At 40.2% G+C, this 16,899-nt stretch overlaps 1 protein-coding gene across 2 annotated transcripts in view; it reads left to right on the top strand.

Annotated features, from left to right (window-relative positions):
* Positions 1 to 16,899, top strand: part of COL22A1 (collagen type XXII alpha 1 chain) — a 257,920-nt gene that overhangs the window by 190,464 nt on the left and 50,557 nt on the right. For both annotated transcript variants that reach the window (XM_087931748.1, XM_087931750.1), the window contains 8 exons: positions 279 to 332; positions 4,070 to 4,123; positions 7,197 to 7,301; positions 10,131 to 10,175; positions 11,431 to 11,508; positions 12,724 to 12,759; positions 13,851 to 13,904; positions 16,851 to 16,895. In XM_087931748.1, coding sequence (XP_087787874.1) covers positions 279 to 332; positions 4,070 to 4,123; positions 7,197 to 7,301; positions 10,131 to 10,175; positions 11,431 to 11,508; positions 12,724 to 12,759; positions 13,851 to 13,904; positions 16,851 to 16,895 — 471 coding nt within the window. The remainder of the gene's footprint in view (positions 1 to 278; positions 333 to 4,069; positions 4,124 to 7,196; positions 7,302 to 10,130; positions 10,176 to 11,430; positions 11,509 to 12,723; positions 12,760 to 13,850; positions 13,905 to 16,850; positions 16,896 to 16,899) is intronic.

The raw sequence follows: 16,899 nt of genomic DNA, 5'->3' as shown, positions 1-16,899 counted from the left end.
AGGTTAAATAAACACTGGGATATTTAAGAACCTTTCAATACCTGCAATGTTGATATTGGGAATAAACCTAGTAAATAAATATAGTGAGCAGACAAAGCATAATGGCGATTCTATGTTACAGTCCACCCCTTTCTCTTATTTATATAGAGAGTCCACAGGAGTTGAGTGGCCAATAGATTGAAATGAACAAATAAATAACACTGGGGTCAAATTTACATAAATGTCAGGGATGACCATCAATATATTCTTCAACTTATGGCTATGATTTATTTTAACAGGGTACCCCTGGACCTGAAGGACCCCCTGGCCCACGTGGTTTGCCTGGGAATGTGGTGTGTATACAATGGCAAGGAAATAGCTCCTTACCTGACAGAAGAGTAGTTCTGAATTTGGTCACCAGCTAAACGCACACTGATTATCCTGGTGGCACAAGTTTGTCACCTCTGAAGGGGATAGAATTTCACCTTCATCAACGGCACCCACAAACTGCATTATTTCCTCCTTGAAACCTGCTGTTCCCTTCTCCTTCCCCTTCCCCTTCCTCCTGTTCTTCTCCTTCTCCTTCCCCTTCTTCCTCCTCCTCCCCTCCTCCTCTTCCCCTTCCCCTTCCTCCTCCTCCTCCTCCTCTTCCTCCTTTCCTTCTCCTTTCTCTTCCTCCTCCTCCTCCTCCTCCTCTCCTCCTCCTCCTCCTCCCCTTCCTCCTCCTTCTCCTTCCCTTCCTCTTCCTCCTCCCCCCTTCTCCTTCTCCTTCCCCTTCCCTTCCTCCTCCCTCCTCCTCTTCTCCTTCCCCTTCCTCCTTCCCCTTCCCCTCCTCCTCCTCCTTTCCTTCTCCTTCTCCTTTCTTCTTCCTCCTCCTCCCCTCCTCCTCTTCCTCCCTCTTCCTCCTCCTCCTCCTCCTCTTCTCCTTCCCCTTTCTCCTTCCCTTTCCTCCTCTGCCTCCTCCCCTCCTTCCCCTTCTTCCTTCCCTTCTCCTTCTCCTTCCTCCTCCTCCTTCTCCTTCTCCTTCTCCTTTCTCTTCCTCCTCCTCCTCCTCCTCCTCCTCCTCCTCCTCCTCCTCCTCCTCCTCCTCCTCCTCCTCCTCTCCTCCTCTTCTCCTCCTTCCTCCCCTGTCCTCGCCCCCACTCCTCCTCCTCCTTTTTCCACTTCAGGTATTGAAGGAGATAGTCCTGATTCTTGGTCTTCTGAAAGCCTCAGCCATTGTTATTTGATGCTGTTGTAGTATGCCTTTAACATTGTCTCTCCATCCTTTTCTGTGTCTGCCTCATATTCTTTGATCTCCTCTTTTTTGTGTATGTCTTGCACACTTTGGAATTTATCCCATCTTATTAGTGAATACAGGAACAATGCTGCAGTGCATTGAAAGTACAGATAGTCCTCAAATTACAACTGGTCATTTACAATGTACTGTAAAAAAAGTTATTTATGTCCCAACCTCAAGGTTATAACTGCCCCATATCTCCTACAATCATGTGAGGTATAGTTTAGCTGCTTGGCAATCAGGTCATATTTATGATGGGTTGCAGCATTTTGCAATCATGGGATTTTGTTTTGCAAATATTTAGCTATTTTCCAGCAAAAAGATAAGCTAGATTTGGAGTACACAATCATGTGATTTGCTTAATGATCACATGACTCATTTAGCAATTGTCATAAAACTCTCATAAAATCAAGTCCAGTCACATGGTGACACGACTTATGACTGCAATGATTTACAACCAAAATTCCAGACAAAATTGAGGTTGTAAGTTGAGAACTGTCTGCATAGCATTTAAAAATGCTGCAACAAGCTGGGATCTATCCATAAACTTTGATGGAAATGGCCAAACATTTGGAGAAACATTACTGGTTTTATTAGAATTTACAGAATCCTAAAATTTTAGGATTCAAAGGGGTCACTAAGGCCATTCACTCATCCAGTCCCAGTGCTGAAATGCCAATGAAAGCATCCATGATGGGTACTATGTAGTTTTTTGCTTCAGAGGGATACAATAAAGATCAAGTGATCAAGCCACTCTGTTAAAGCCTTAGTAAGATCACACCTAGAATTCTGCATCCAGTTTTGGTCACCACACTATAAAAAAGAAGTTGAAACTCTAGAAAGAGTGCAGAGAAGACCAACCAAGATGATGAGAGGAAAGAAGGCTAAAACCTATGATGAATGGTTGCAGGAACTGAGCATGGCTAGTCTAGTGAAGAAAAGGACCAGGGGAGACATGACAGCAGTCTTCTAATATCCGAGAGGCTGCCACAGAGAGGAAGGGAGCAAGCTATTTTCCAAGGCACCTGAAGGCAGGTCAAGAAGCAACGGGTGGAAACTGAACAAGGAGAGATTTAACCTGGAAATAAGGAGAAGTTTTCTGACAGTGAGAACAATTAATCCATAGAACAGCTTGCCTTCGGAAGTTGTGGGAGCTTCATCCCTGGAGGCTTTCAAGAAGAGATTGGACTGCCATTTGTTAGAAGTGGTGTAGGGACTCCTGCTTGAGTGGGGGTTTGGATTAGATGACTTACAAGGTCCCTTCCAATTCTGTTAATCTGTTCATCCAAGGAAAAAGAGTCCAACCCCTTTCTTGCAGTCTGTTTAAACAGTTCTTACAATTCAAGAGTTTTTCCCCCAATGTGCATATGGAATCTATTTCCCTGTAACATAACTGCAAGGAGCAGGTTTCCTAAAGGGATCTGAAATATTTATCTGGCTGTTTCCATGCGGCGCCATTTTGTGAGAATAAGTCATCTTCGCAATAAAAGAAAATGAACTTTGTGGGCAAAAATGACCCTTGCTGTTTTCTTATCCTTTTTCCTCTCTGTTTCAAAAGAGCGATGGGACCTTGTGGTCTCATTCTTTGAAAAAGGATTGGAGTCTGTTGTAAACATGCGAGACACAAAGCTATATTTTACTTCAATATGCAGCTGCAAGGATGTCTTTAATTGCTCTTGGTTGAAAAAGTACAGCATTTACTGCACAAAATGAGCATACAAACATTTATGATGAACAGTTTTGGGATATTTTTAATGGGAAATGATGTACAAATGTCATAAAGGAATAAATGTGGAACATTTAATAAAAAATACCATGACATAATATCCAAGAGAAGTAATTAAAGGGATGATTACAAAAAATTTTCATTAGTTTATTTATTTGTTCATGTATTTATTTGTATCCAGCCTTCATTTATCTTTTCTTTTATGTACACTGAGAGCATTTGCACCAAGACAAATTCCTTGTGTGTCCAATCACACTTGGCCAATAAAGAATTCTATTCTATTCTATTCTATTCTATTCTATTCTATTCTATTCTGTTCTGTTCTGTTCTGTTCTGTTCTGTTCTATCCTGTTCTGTCCTATTCTGTCCTATTCTATTCTATTCTGTTCTGTTCTGTTCTGTCCTATTCTGTCCTGTTCTATTCTGTTCTGTTCTGTCCTGTCCTGTCCTGTCCTATTCTGTTCCATTCCGTTCCGTTCCGTTCCATTCCATTCCATTCCATTCCATTCCATTCCATTCCATTCCATTCCATTCTATTCTATTCTATTCTATTCTATTCTATTCTATTCTATTCTGTCCTATTCTATTCTATTCATTTTACAAATAGCTCAAGGTAGTTAATATATCCAACACACCTTCCTCCTCCTATTTTCCCCACATCAACCGAGTCACCCAGCTTGCTTCCAGAGCTAAAGCAGGGTTAGAAATCACAGTCTTTTGCTGATTGGTCCAACCAATTGGTGACTACCCAGCTGGTTTCAGGCCTAAGGTGGGACACTCACGGTGTCTTGCTTTCTATCCTGGTGTCTTAACCATTAGACCAGGCCTCTCAAGCTTGATTGGATCACATAATATATTGTGATGATTTTTGCCTTTGCGTAGCTGGGGTGGGTGTGGCCACCATGTGACTTATCTGGCCCACGGGTGGCCAGTTTGACAGACCTGCATTAGACCATACAGGCTCTTTATGTTTATTGTTGCAAATAATCTATTAAGTTTTCACATGCCTGAACCAAGCCCATATTATTCCCAATCAACCTGTTCAATAGCGGAGTTTGATTTGTTCCATATTATTTTCTTTACAGGGTATACCAGGAGCTGCTGGTCAGCCAGGAATTGATGGACAAAAAGGAGAAAAGGTGAAAAGATGGAACGACAGCTAAGGTGTAATGGTTATTTGCAGGAGGGAAAGGGTCAGAGCTAAACATGTAAAGAATTACAGGTAGTTCTTGACTTATGACCGCATTTTGAACTTTTCTCACAAAGAGTTGTGCCTGATTTAATGATGTATTTTTTTTTTGCCATGGTCATTAAGCAAATCACCATGATCCTTAAACAAATCATGATGTCATTAAGCAAATCTGACTTCTACCATTGACTTATCTGTTGGAAGATCCCTGGGAAGGTTGCAAATGATGATCACATGATTCTGAGGAACTGCACAATCATTGTAAATACACAATAGCGGTCAAGTGTTCACATTTTGACCAAGGGACACTGGGGCAGTTGTAAGTGTGAGGAGTCAATTTTTTTCAGTACTTGCATAACTATGAATAGTCATTAAATGAACAGGTGCAAGTCAAGGACTACCTGTATCATCGTCATAATCTTTTAACGACCCCATAATCCCTTGTGGGGTGGAGTCTGGGCAACTGAATAGATCTGAGTGTTTACTGGCCAGATGCCCTTCTTGTCACTAATGAGGAGTTTTGTTCAGCAGATCTATTCTCATTGTGCCCAGAGAGAGAAATATCTGCCTCTACCTAGGATCGAACTCACAGCCTCCTGACTGTGAGGTGAGAGCTCCACCTCTAGGCCACCACACCACTCTCAAGGACTACCTGTACAATAACATCAAATGCCATATCTTATACTTGGCATCAAACATTGTGATACTAGTACTGTATGTAATGTTGGCATTCGCCTGATGAAATTACCATGTTGTGGCTCATCATTTTGGCTTGCCAAAGATGCTGCTTAAATAACATGCCAACCTTATTATACATTAAATAAAGCAGTTACCGGTACGCTCTTTTATCTCCTCTATCTGATGTTGTGCATGTCAAATATTGTCATGTACCAGCTGAACAGCAATAAGCAGGGTTGCAATTAGTATCCTTCAGACAGTTTTATTAGCTGAACCATAACAGATAATGGTAGAGCTATCGGTTGTAAATTAGGTAGAGGAAGCTCTGCAGGGAAAGTACCTCTTCTTGTAATTAGTAGCTGTGGCTTAAACACAGCCAAAGGGAAAGTGTCTTATAGTCTAAGGCCAAAGAAGCCTACAATCTCTAGGCTGGGGATTGTAATCCAAACAACTGTTTTTAGGTCAAGGAATCAGGAGAAATCAAGGATGTGAAGCCAAAGGAAGGCAGGTCTAACATTGCAACTAGAGCAGGGGTGTCAAACTGGTGGTGTCATGTGACATATCAGGGCTTTTTTCCCCTTCGCTAAACTGGGTGGGGGCAGGACCAGCACATGACGCATCCGGCCCTTGGGCTGCAAGTTTGACACCCATGAACTAGAGGAAAGGAGTGTCAGGACTCCAACAAATCCACCCCCATTCAAATCGTAAGTCTCTAGCCACATCTCCGAGAAAAGAAAACTGATTTATTAGAAGTGGCCATGTTGGTGTTAGCTGGATGCAGCCAATACTAAATTACATTTTTCATTTCCCCCTTGACCTGGATCTTCCCCCCATTCCTTGGATGTGTATTCTCCAATGGGACACATCCATCCCCGAGAGTCATCTGTCATGCTCTTCAGTAATATCCTTGCACTTTGACAACTTTGGGCTGCCAGCGTAATTATCTAAGCACTTAAGGAATGCACTGTTTTTCCCCCACTTCCATTTTTCTGGCAGCTGAAAAGATCAAACAAGTGTCTTTTTAGTTGGCATTGAGTTTAAAGCACTGTATAATTAGAGGATTGATTGCCTTGTCCTCTAAAGGTGGTATGCAAATGTTGGCTGCTCAGCCCTCCTTAGCTAGCAATATGTTTTAGGGCCTCCAGCTTCCCAAGTTGAAGATTCAACTCCTTATTCTCCAAATAATCATCATCTTCCATCATTGGGTTTCCGTCATCACTCCCGGGAAGCTCATAGTGTATTTGCTATATAACTACTGGCTGAGAATCTGCCTCTTCTGCTTCAGAATCAGAGAAATTTATGATACATACTTTTCCTTTTTGCTAGCCTTTACATGGACAGTCAAAAAGCACCTTTGGGATAACCATGACCTAGATCAGGGGTGTCCAACCTTGGCAACTTTAAGACTTGTGGACTTCAACTCCCAGAATTCCTCAGCCAGCTTCTGGGAGTTGAAGTCCACAAGTCTTAAAGTTGCCAAGGTTGGACACCCCTGACCTAGATGACTGAGAATCTCCATTGTTTTGGCCAGTTTTTGCATTACTTCTGTGCCATTATCCTCAAAGGCGCACAGAAGGTAATGAAGAGTTAGGTGACATTCAAATCTTCCAGGTCACTTTTGTGATTTTATACAAATGATATATTTCAGACCTAGGGGAAAAAGGAAAATTATATTAAAATAAAAACAAAATAAAATGTTGTTAAAGATCACTTAATAGCAATAGCAAGTTTATATACTGCTTCACAATGCTTTACAGCCCTCTCTAAGTGATTTGCAGAGTCAGCATACTGCCCCCCAAAATCTGGGTCCTCATTATACCAACCTCAGAAAGATGGAAGGCTGAGTCAACCTTGAGCCAGTGGGAATGAAACTGCTGGCAGCCTACAGTATGCAGAAGTAGCCTGCAGTACTGCATGCTAACCACTGGGCCACCACAGTTTATTTTTCTAGCCTTAAGGATGTGTTTTCCACATCCTACATTCTCCTCATTGGTGGCCACCTGGTTTCATTATTTCTTTGTCATACAAGTAGATGAATAAACCGAATGAATTACATGCTTGAAGGAAAGCTGGTACAATGAGGCTATTAAAAGTCCATTTGATGTAAATAAATATTTGCAATCCAACACTGAAGTACTTATATTGATTTCCACAAGGTTTTTAGGAGAAAATTCTAGAATTTTTTCTTGGCTTCTCTATTTAGGAAGAACAGGTGATGAGCAACCCCAGAGTCCTTCCCAGTCTGAGTGAAAAACCTTTGATATTGATTAATTAAATAAGTAGAAGGTACTGCCTACCTCATAGCCTGTTCTAATTGTCCCCTATTCCCATTGTCTCTTCTGCAGGGAGAACCTGGTAAGGAAGGAAAATCAGGTCCACCTGGGCCTACAGGTGAACCAGGAGCTGTTGGAGAACCTGGATTACCTGGAAAGGGTCGAGATGGAGAAAGGGTAAATTTAATTCCTAAACTATTTGTGCGAGCAGATACTTACTGAAGAAGACCCTCGAGACTCCCTTGGATTGCAAGGAGATCCAATCAGTCAATCCTAAGAGAAATGAATGAATGAATGAATGAATGAATTCTTTATTGGCCAAGTGTGATTAGATACACAAGGAATTTGTCTTTGGTTCATATGCTCTCAGTGTTCATAAAAAGAAAAGATACATTCAACAAGAATCATAAGGTACAACACTTAATATAGTCATGGGGTACAAATAAGCAATCAAATCGTATTAGGAAACAGTCAATATAAATCGTAAGGATACAAGCGAAAAGTTACAGTCATAAGTGGGATGAGATGGGTGATAGGAACAATGAGAAGATTAATAGTAATACAGATTTTGTAAATAGTTGGACAATGTTGAGGGAATTATTTGTTTAGCAGAGTGATGGCGTTTGGAAAAACACTGTCCTTGTATCTGGTTGTTGGTGTGCAGTGCCCTATAGCATTATTTTGAGGGTAGGAGTTGAAACAGTTTATGTCCAGGATGTGAGGGGTCTGTAAATATTTTCATAGCCCTCTTTTTGACTCATACAGGCCCTTGATTGAAGGCAGGTTGGTAGTAATTGTTTTTTCTCCAGTCCTAATTACTTTTAAAGTCTGTGTCTGTCCTGTTGGGTTGCAGAACCAAACCAGACAGTTATAGAGGTGCAGATGACAGACTCAATCATTCCTCTATTGAACTGGATCAGCAGTTCCTTTGGCAGTTTGAGATTCCTGAGTTGGCGCAGAAAGAACATTCTTTGTTGTGCTTTTTTGATCACGTTTTGATGTTAGGTGTCCATTTTAGCGCTGACAAATCAACTCTGTCCTTTGGAAGGACAGATACTGAAGTTGAAGCTCAAATGCTTTGGCCACCTAATGAGAAGATGAGAAGTTCTTTGGAAAAGAACTTGATGTTGAAAAAGATGGAAGGCGAAAGAAAAAAGAGATGGCAGAGGATGAGATGGTTAGATAGTGTCATTGACACAATGAACATGAGTTTGGGCAGACTCCAGGAGACAGTGGAGAATGGGAGGGGGTATCTGACAAGCTGTGGGCCGTGGGGTTGCGAAGAGTCAGGCATGACTTAGTAACTGATCAATAAAAGCTTGTCCATTTAGGAATGATCTGATTGAACCAATTTACTCATTTTGTGAGATATAATTCTATTCCACAGTATTCTCGACTTTGTCATTGGTTTAGCTGAACATTTTTTTATTTGCATTTTCAGCTGTCTTCCCTTCTCCTATGAATTGTTTGCCCAGAAACACAATATCAGGATAAAGCATATTAAAAAGGCTATGTCAAAATGCTGCTACTATTATTAATTCCTGTCAAGTTTTAATTTAATTGGGTTGCATGTATTCTTCTGCATCCTGGCAACCATTAGAGGAAAGAAACTGAAATTGGAAGAACAATAGGTTGGACCATTTATGAAATTAAAGATGAAAGCACAAAATTTGTGAACTCTTGCAAACACAATTAGGCAGTCTTCTCTGTAATTCAATGCTTGCGTTTGCCAATGATTTAGTGATTGACATAGTTGCTTTTCTGAGTTCACGAACTACAATGAATCATCAACTAACCCAATAAGCTAGGTTTGTAGAAGTGTTATGCCACACCTACACACATATATGCACACAAAACCCTAAACAAAGTTAAAACTAAGTGAGATACGCACAGAGCCTATGAGTAAATTTGGAAGAAGAAAATTTCTGAAGCACCTCATACAGTAGATCCAAAGAGAAACTAATTATTGGAAGACTGCAGATTAAATATTGACTAGGCTTTTAGGAAGCAAACAATATTTAATCATTTATTTAATGTATATGCCACTCATCCCACTCCAAAAAGAGGATACCGTAGGAGATTAAAGAAATTTGATGGACACATAGGAAATGAAAGTACTATCAATTGGTCTCCCTCCAAAAGAGGACATGTAAATTCCTTCCTCAAACTTAAAGGACCATCTGATTACTTGATACACAAAGTATTATCATTTCACTCCAAATGTCAGAAAAGAGGAGGAAGTCCCATCCCAGTTGTGATCTATTCAAACATTTCCACCCTTGCATTTATTTATTTATTTTGCTCCATGGTTTAAAGCTATATGCTTCCTGATTGGTTTTTTTTTTTTTTAAGACTATCAAGGTTGCAAAAAGCTTCAAGATAGTCTGCTTGTTGTATATCATGGCTGGGATGAGACAACATAACCAGTTGGTTGGTGAACATGGCTTAAGTAGTTTGTGGGTTTCCAGGCCATTGTCTTTGTATGTTAATGAACTTGACCATCAAATTAAGCAGCTAAAGGACAATTTGTTTGGGAATACTTTGCCATGTTTTCTGAACATAGCAAGACAGCGAACCTCAATGTAATGGACCATTTTGGAGTGCTCTATGCTACTACATATTTGTTGAAGTTTAAAGGATGTGGAACACATTAATTTATGTAATTTTGCTATAGGCATAAATATAACAAATGGAATGTAAATATAAATAGCTCATCAAGACTACTTTGATTAACTTGTCTATTATTTCAGGATAGAATTTCCAAACAGAAATGTTTTCCATTGCATCCAAAATCTATTAAAATTGAGAGTTACTTTGTAACATATTAATCACGCAAGCTTAAGTGGTTATGATTTGTTCTTTATAAATGGGTTCCCTACCTGTCTGTTCTTGAGAGTAAGCAGATTCAGGGATGGAATTCATTTTCAGAGGACTAAGAAATGGATGTATGGACTTTCCAGTTGGGAAGATTGTGTTAACTTATTTTATATCTGTGTGTCTTTCTAGGGTGAAAGAGGTCCACCAGGTTTACCTGGATCCTTTGGGTCTAAGGTGAGTACCTGCTTTGCCATTCTATGATAAACTGAGGTACATTTCCTGCTTTCAGAAGAACAAATCTGGCCAGACATTATTTCAGGAGGACAGGAATGAAGAATGCCATCTGTTGCTCCTATCCTGCTCAGATATGATTTCTACCCAAGGTCTCTCAATCAGATGTAATGACTTCCCACCAGCAGTGGGATTCTACCTGTTCCATTACCGGTTTGGTGATCATGCATGCACACACCTAACAGGCGCACACAGCTTTCTACACACCAGCTGAGGCCTGTAGCACCAATCAGTTGAGAGGAGAAAGAAGAGAAAAGTGCCGGAGCAGAAGGGAGTGTCGATCCTGTGCTTTTCTCTTCTTTCTCCTCTCAGCTGAGGCTTTTTTCCTCCTCTCAGCTGATCTTCAGAAGCTTTTTTTTTTTTTTTACTACCAGTTCAGCTGATCTGGTAGGAATTTTTGCTACCAGTTCGACTAAACCGGGCTGAACCAGTAGTACACCACCACTGCTTCCTACTCTGCTGGTTGTAAGAACACTGTTCAGTCCATGTCTGGTCACTTTGGGCTTCTGGCCATCGAATCTAATGTTATGTTCAGCAGAGGAACCACAACTATGACAACAACCCCTTCCTTCCTTCCTTCTTTTCTTCCTTCCAACTAGACTTTTTTTTTCTTTGAAGATGTTTCGCTTCTCATCCAAGAAGCTTTGGTCTTCACAGCTGAAAAAGCTTCTTGGATGAGAAGTGAAACGAGAAGCGAAACATCTTCAAAGAAAAACAAGAAAGTCCAATTGCCTCTTGAAAAAAACCACCTTTGGGATTCAGTTTTATAAATAACATTTATCAAATCACATATTTTCTTTCATTCTCCCCATAACTCAAAATCCAGTCTCCAAATTCCAAACTCCAATCTAATTGGAGAATGTGATTGATGACTCTTGGCTATGAACATGTTTTGTTGGAGAATATGAATTATGATACACCCAGAGGGGTGGGAGAAAACCAGGGTCAAGGATGACAGTAAATTACGTGTCTCAGAATTGGCTTCATACAGGTCATGCCGACATGTTCGTTCCTAATAAATCCTTTGAAGTTTTTGAAGCTTGGCTTGAGGCTCATGATTTAATTAGGGCAACTGCTGGAATCCTGACAGTGAGAACATGTAGAGCAGACTGTGTTCTAACGTAAGATGGATAATGAATATAATAGGTCTGTAAAATAAATGTATTGAAATATACACTATGTCACTTGTCCTTGTCAGGGAGATCGAGGTGCCCCAGGTGTTCCAGGTCAACCAGGAGACAGAGGAGCTCCAGGTGTTGGACTTTCAGGACCATTAGTAAGTATGGAACATATTACTCACTAATTTGTGATGAAGCTCAATGTATATTTCAAAGGTGAATCATGTTTGGAATTGTGATCCATGTCATCTACCTTGGGGGCATGAATGATACCAACACACACAACATAGAGACTGAGTTACCTACATCTCCACCATAAGCCACCACCCTCACCAATACTGATTATTTGACCAATAGTAGATTTGTCATAACTATTCTCTTTTTATCCTGCATCTTTAACATTTTCTGGGTAGCTTCTATTATTACAAAGAGTATATTAATGTTAAAAATTAAGCAAGTGGCCTAATTAGAATAGAATAGAATTCTTTATTGGCCAAGTGTGATTGGACACACAAGGGATTTGTCTTGGTGCAAATGCTTTCAGCGTACACAAAGAAAAGGTACATTCGTCAAGAGTCAAGAATCATTAGGTACAACACTTAATAATCATAGGGTACAATAAGCAATCAAATCATACTAGGAAACAGTCAAAAAAACCATAAGAATACAAGCGACAAAGTTACAGTCATACAGTCACAAGTGGAAGAGGATGGGCGATGAGTGATGAAAAGATTAACAGTAATAGTAGTGCAGACTTTGTAAATAGTTGGACAGTGCTCAGGTTGGACATTTGTTTAGCAGAGTGATGGCTGTCCTTGTGTCTAGTTGTAACATTAATTGTAACATTAAAATTATTCTGTAGAAAATTCACCACTGTATAATGTAAAAAAAGGCCAAACATTATCCCTTGGTGAATCAGTCATATTCTAAGTCAAATCATTGATTAGAATTTCAAAATCAATCCCATTTGATTCAGTCATTCCTATTGAAGTGTAAAATTGTTTTTTTGGGGTGGTGGTGGAAATTCTTCCTGTCTGTAGAAACATCCAAAACAATTTGAAAACAGTCAAGTTCATGGTTTAAGCAGGCTTCTGGGTTTTATTTGGAAAGTCAATTCAGTTCTAAAATCACATTACCTTCAAATTCAATTCCATCTCCAACCTGAATGTTTGTAAAAGGGTATAATTTTCAAAACAATTAGCCTGAAATTTGTTTTAGATAACTGTGTCCACTGATTAACATGTAATTTCAGAAATTGTCCTTATGGTAACATTCATTTGTTATTTATGTGCCCAGCTGAGTTGGGAGGCTACAAAAATTGAATAAATCAATATTTGTTTGCTTTGTGAATGATCATTACCCATATTTTTCAGGGACCTGTGGGACCTCCTGGAGACAAAGGGCCACCGGTACAGTAGGTCTTTCTAATTATATGCAGTATGTGATAGGAAGTAGAATGGAAATATTATTGCATTATATCACTTTTTGGTTTGCCAGTGATAGTAGAAAATTCAGATACATACAGTATCAGTAATACCAATTAATATAGAAATATTGACTTGACTCTATTCTGTACATTCCTAAATATCCTGCCTTATGACATTGCTTATGATCTATAGACATCCAGGCACTAAGGCCTTCCACAACCTCTGAGATTTTGAGCAGAATACTCAAGGGCTAGATTATTATGGGATTCATTAAAGGATAATTTGCTGCCATATGATAGTACCTCTTTTGATAGAGGTCATTTTCCAGTGTTAGAGGTCAGTTCATCCCCTTTAAAACAACTTCCCATATGTAGAAGACAGGCTTGTCAAGGAATGGATTCTCTTTGACACGGTTTCCTCTGTGTCCACGTGTCAGGAAATTTTAAATAAGAAAGCTTTCACATACAATTTGCCTTATTAATTTATTGATTGAATTAATCATTATTAGTTTTATTCAATTCAACTCACTTGAAAGAGTGAAATGCTGAAATTTTTAAAGAAGCATTGCTGAAAATTACAGTACCAAGGGATGAAAACAGAACAAAGAAAACAGAACAGTATAACCTCTTTAGATGATATCTGGGTAATTTAGAGCAGCAAAGCTGGTAAAGTTTTAGGTGTGTTTAGTGTATGGATAAAATTTGGAAGGTGACTGATTTTACTATGTATCTGCTCTGTGTTGACCATTAGTAATTTTCTCCTTAAATTAAAGACATATATGAGGACTCAGAACAACATGTGACAGAGACCTTCAGCAAACTGCAATTTTAACATAAGAGGAGAAATCATTAAATACACGATGAGAGATTGTTGGATTAATTAGTAATTAATGCTTATAGAAGCATATGTCAATGATTCTTTCTTTCCTTTTGATCTCTGCCATAACTATTTAGAATGCGGTTGAAGACCAAGGATAATTCTTGCCCCAAATAAGTTTCTCCGTCCATGACATAGAAAAATGTGATATGTAAGCTTTGAGATAATACATCAAGTTCTTCTCCCTGTTTCACCAGGGTCCTCGTGGCTTACCAGGTATCCAAGGTCCACCTGGACAGACTGGTCACGATGTAAGTAAAAAGATTGATGGTTTATTAATTTATGAACTACAGTAGATTGTTGATCAGAAATCATTATACTACCATAGAAGAAGCATAGTTTTCCTTATCCCTTCAATAAAACAACAACAATTCAGTTTCTTTTTACCTTCCTGCAAGGACATATAAAAGAAAATGTTCACAAAATGTTTGAATTAAAATTTCATTGTAAAATGGGAAGCAGATAATGACTAAAGACTAATTAGTCAATGTGTGGTTTAGATTATTAATTCTTATAACAATTCACAAACCATTTACAGTTGAATATTTGAAAACATTTCTCAACAGCTTGTTGGATGAGGTAATCCCTCAGCAGTGCACGAAGTAAAGAAGGTTAAAACATAAGATGTAATCATTTCGATAATGCGATATTGATGAAGCAACTCATATAATCAATAAATAGCATGAACTCCCTGTCTTAAAGGGAAAAAAAAGTTTTGAGCAATGGGGGAAAAAATTCTCAGGACTCTAACAATCCTACCTAAAGATGTGTGATTAACTACTAAATATCAATTCTTTTAATAATATTGAATCTGTTTCATAATGCCCAAGGTCATGCAATACAAATAATCACTATTATTCATTCCTCATTTTTCCAGAACTTCAATCAGCAGTTATTGCTCTCTATAAGTTTTTCCTTTTTCTATTTATAAGGGAGACGGAAGCACAGAATGAGGCAAACTTGCAAAATAATCAGTGAATTTCTTCTTCGTTGCTCTTCCCATGTGTCTTCTGTTCTAGCTGAACTCAGCAAAGTAGAAACAGATAATTGCAGTAATCAGCCAGTAGCCAAAAAAATAAATAAAAGGAAAATGTAGAAAGATAGAAGTAAAGGGTAGAATCGATTCTCCCAAACTCAACTTTTATGCAAAATGACATTGATGGACTGAAGAGGTCTAAGTACAACCTCTTTTCTTTTTCAAAGACCCAAGTTATGATGGACTGTTTTTTTTTTTTTTAATGAGAAAAGAAATGGACAAAAAATCACCTCCATGTGCCCCCCAAAGTCTTTTTAAAACAAAAAAAAATTCCCCAGATTAGGGGGAATGTCACCAGAATTCAGCATAGACTCCTGAACCTCAGCATATGATGTAGAAACATCTAAATGAAAACACACAAAGACACGAACAGAACAGAAAAACAGTTGGAAGACACCTTGAAAATCTTCTAGTTCAGTGGTCACCAACCGGTGGGCTGTGGCCCACTGGTAGTCAATGAGAAAATTTTGGTGGTCCTCAGAGAAATGTCACCCCCAGAGTATCTCCCCCCCCAAAGCAATTAATCGAGGTTGGGGGGGAACACAAGTCTCTGCTGCCCGCATAGCCCACAGGAACACAAGGCTTGCCTCGCTTGCATTAGGAACAACATGAGGTAGTGAGGGGAGGGGGAGAAAGGGCGGAGGGGGGGATTTGCCTGGCCATCGGGTTGCTTCTTCTGCTTCTTTCTTCTTCTGCTTTTGGCTTCATGCAAGGAAAGCAGCAAAAGTCTTTCTTTTTCTCCCCCAAACTCCTCCAGAAATGAGTCTTTGGGATCCTGCAAGGCATCCTGCTGCAAGAGGCTACTCCAGCAAAGACTCATTTCTGGTGGAGTTTGCGGGGAGAGAAAGAAAGACTTCTGCTGCTTCTGCAACTTTCCTTGCATGAAGCCTGAGAACGGAGCTCAAAAGCAGGCTAGGAATGTGGCTGCCTTTGAGGGTGGGTGGGTGTTTGTGTGAGGGATCTGTGGGTGTGGGTGAGAGAGAGAGAGTGAGAGAGGGGGAGAGGGAGAGAGAGGGAGAGAGAGAGAGGGGGAAGAAGAGGGGAGGAGGGAGAGAGAGAGGGGAGATGGGGGAGGGAGGGAGGAGAGGAGGGAGGGAGAGAAGGAGGGAGGGATGGAGGGGAGAGAGCAGAGAGGGAGAGAGAGGGAGAGGGGAGGGAGGAGAGAGAGGGGGAGGAGGGATGGAGGGAGAGAGAGAGAGGAGAGAGAGGGAAGGAGAGAGAAAGGAAGAGAGAGAACATCACCAGACCTCCGAGGTTAGATCAGATCTCTCTCTCTCTCTCTCCCCATCCCTCTCTCTCTCCCTCCATCCCGCCCTGTCTCTCTCTCTCCCTCTCTCCCCCTCCTTCCCTCCCTCCCTATCTCTCTCCCTCCCTCCCTCCCTCCCTCTCCCTCTGGCTCTCTCGCTCTCCCTCCCACCAACGTCAGTAAGCCACATTGGTCAAAATTCACTTTAGTGGTCCACGGGATTTAAAATAATGAGTTGGGTGATCCCTGAGGTCCAAAAGGTGGGCGATCCCTGTTCTCGTTCAACCCTCTGCTCAAGCAGGAGACCCCCCAAACATTTCAAACAAATTATTGTCCAATCTCTTCTTTAAAAACCTCCAGTGTTGGAGCACCCACAACCATTGGAGGCAAGTCATTTCACTTCATGGCTCTCACTGTCAGGAAATTCCTCCTTAGGTTCTAGGTTGCTTCTCTCCTTGATTAGTTTCCACCCGTTGCTTCTTGTTCTTCCTTCAGGTGCTTTTTTTATGGCAGCCCCTTAGATATTGGAACACAGCTCTCATATCACCCCTAGTCCTTCCTTTCATCAAGCTAGACATATCCAATTCCCGTATTGACAAAAAGAAACTTTTCTTCTGAAGACTTTAGGAAGTTCTCATAATTTCCTGACTCTTGTCACTGAGATGACTAGGACTATTGTGAAAAACATCTTAATATCTATGTGCACCTGAGTCTAATTGCATTGTACGGATGCACACTCCTATTCTTTTTGAAGCATTTGAGGTCTGCATGTAGTACCAATAGAAGGGTTGAGTTCAGGATTCAACTGTGGAATCCCTGCATTGATAACGTTACGTAGTTTGGTAATGAAACAAGCTGAAAGAAAACCATCAAGCTCAGAGGAACTCACTATTCTTTCCTCCTTCTCTTCTACAGGGTTTACCAGGAAATCCAGGAGAAAGGGGACCACCAGGAAAACCAGTAG

Source organism: Pseudonaja textilis, chromosome 3, assembly GCF_049901715.1.
Source record: "Pseudonaja textilis isolate UNSWEBS1 chromosome 3, rPseTex1.2, whole genome shotgun sequence".
Taxonomy (NCBI): domain Eukaryota; kingdom Metazoa; phylum Chordata; class Lepidosauria; order Squamata; family Elapidae; genus Pseudonaja; species Pseudonaja textilis.
This window is presented reverse-complemented; position numbering and strand designations above follow the sequence as displayed.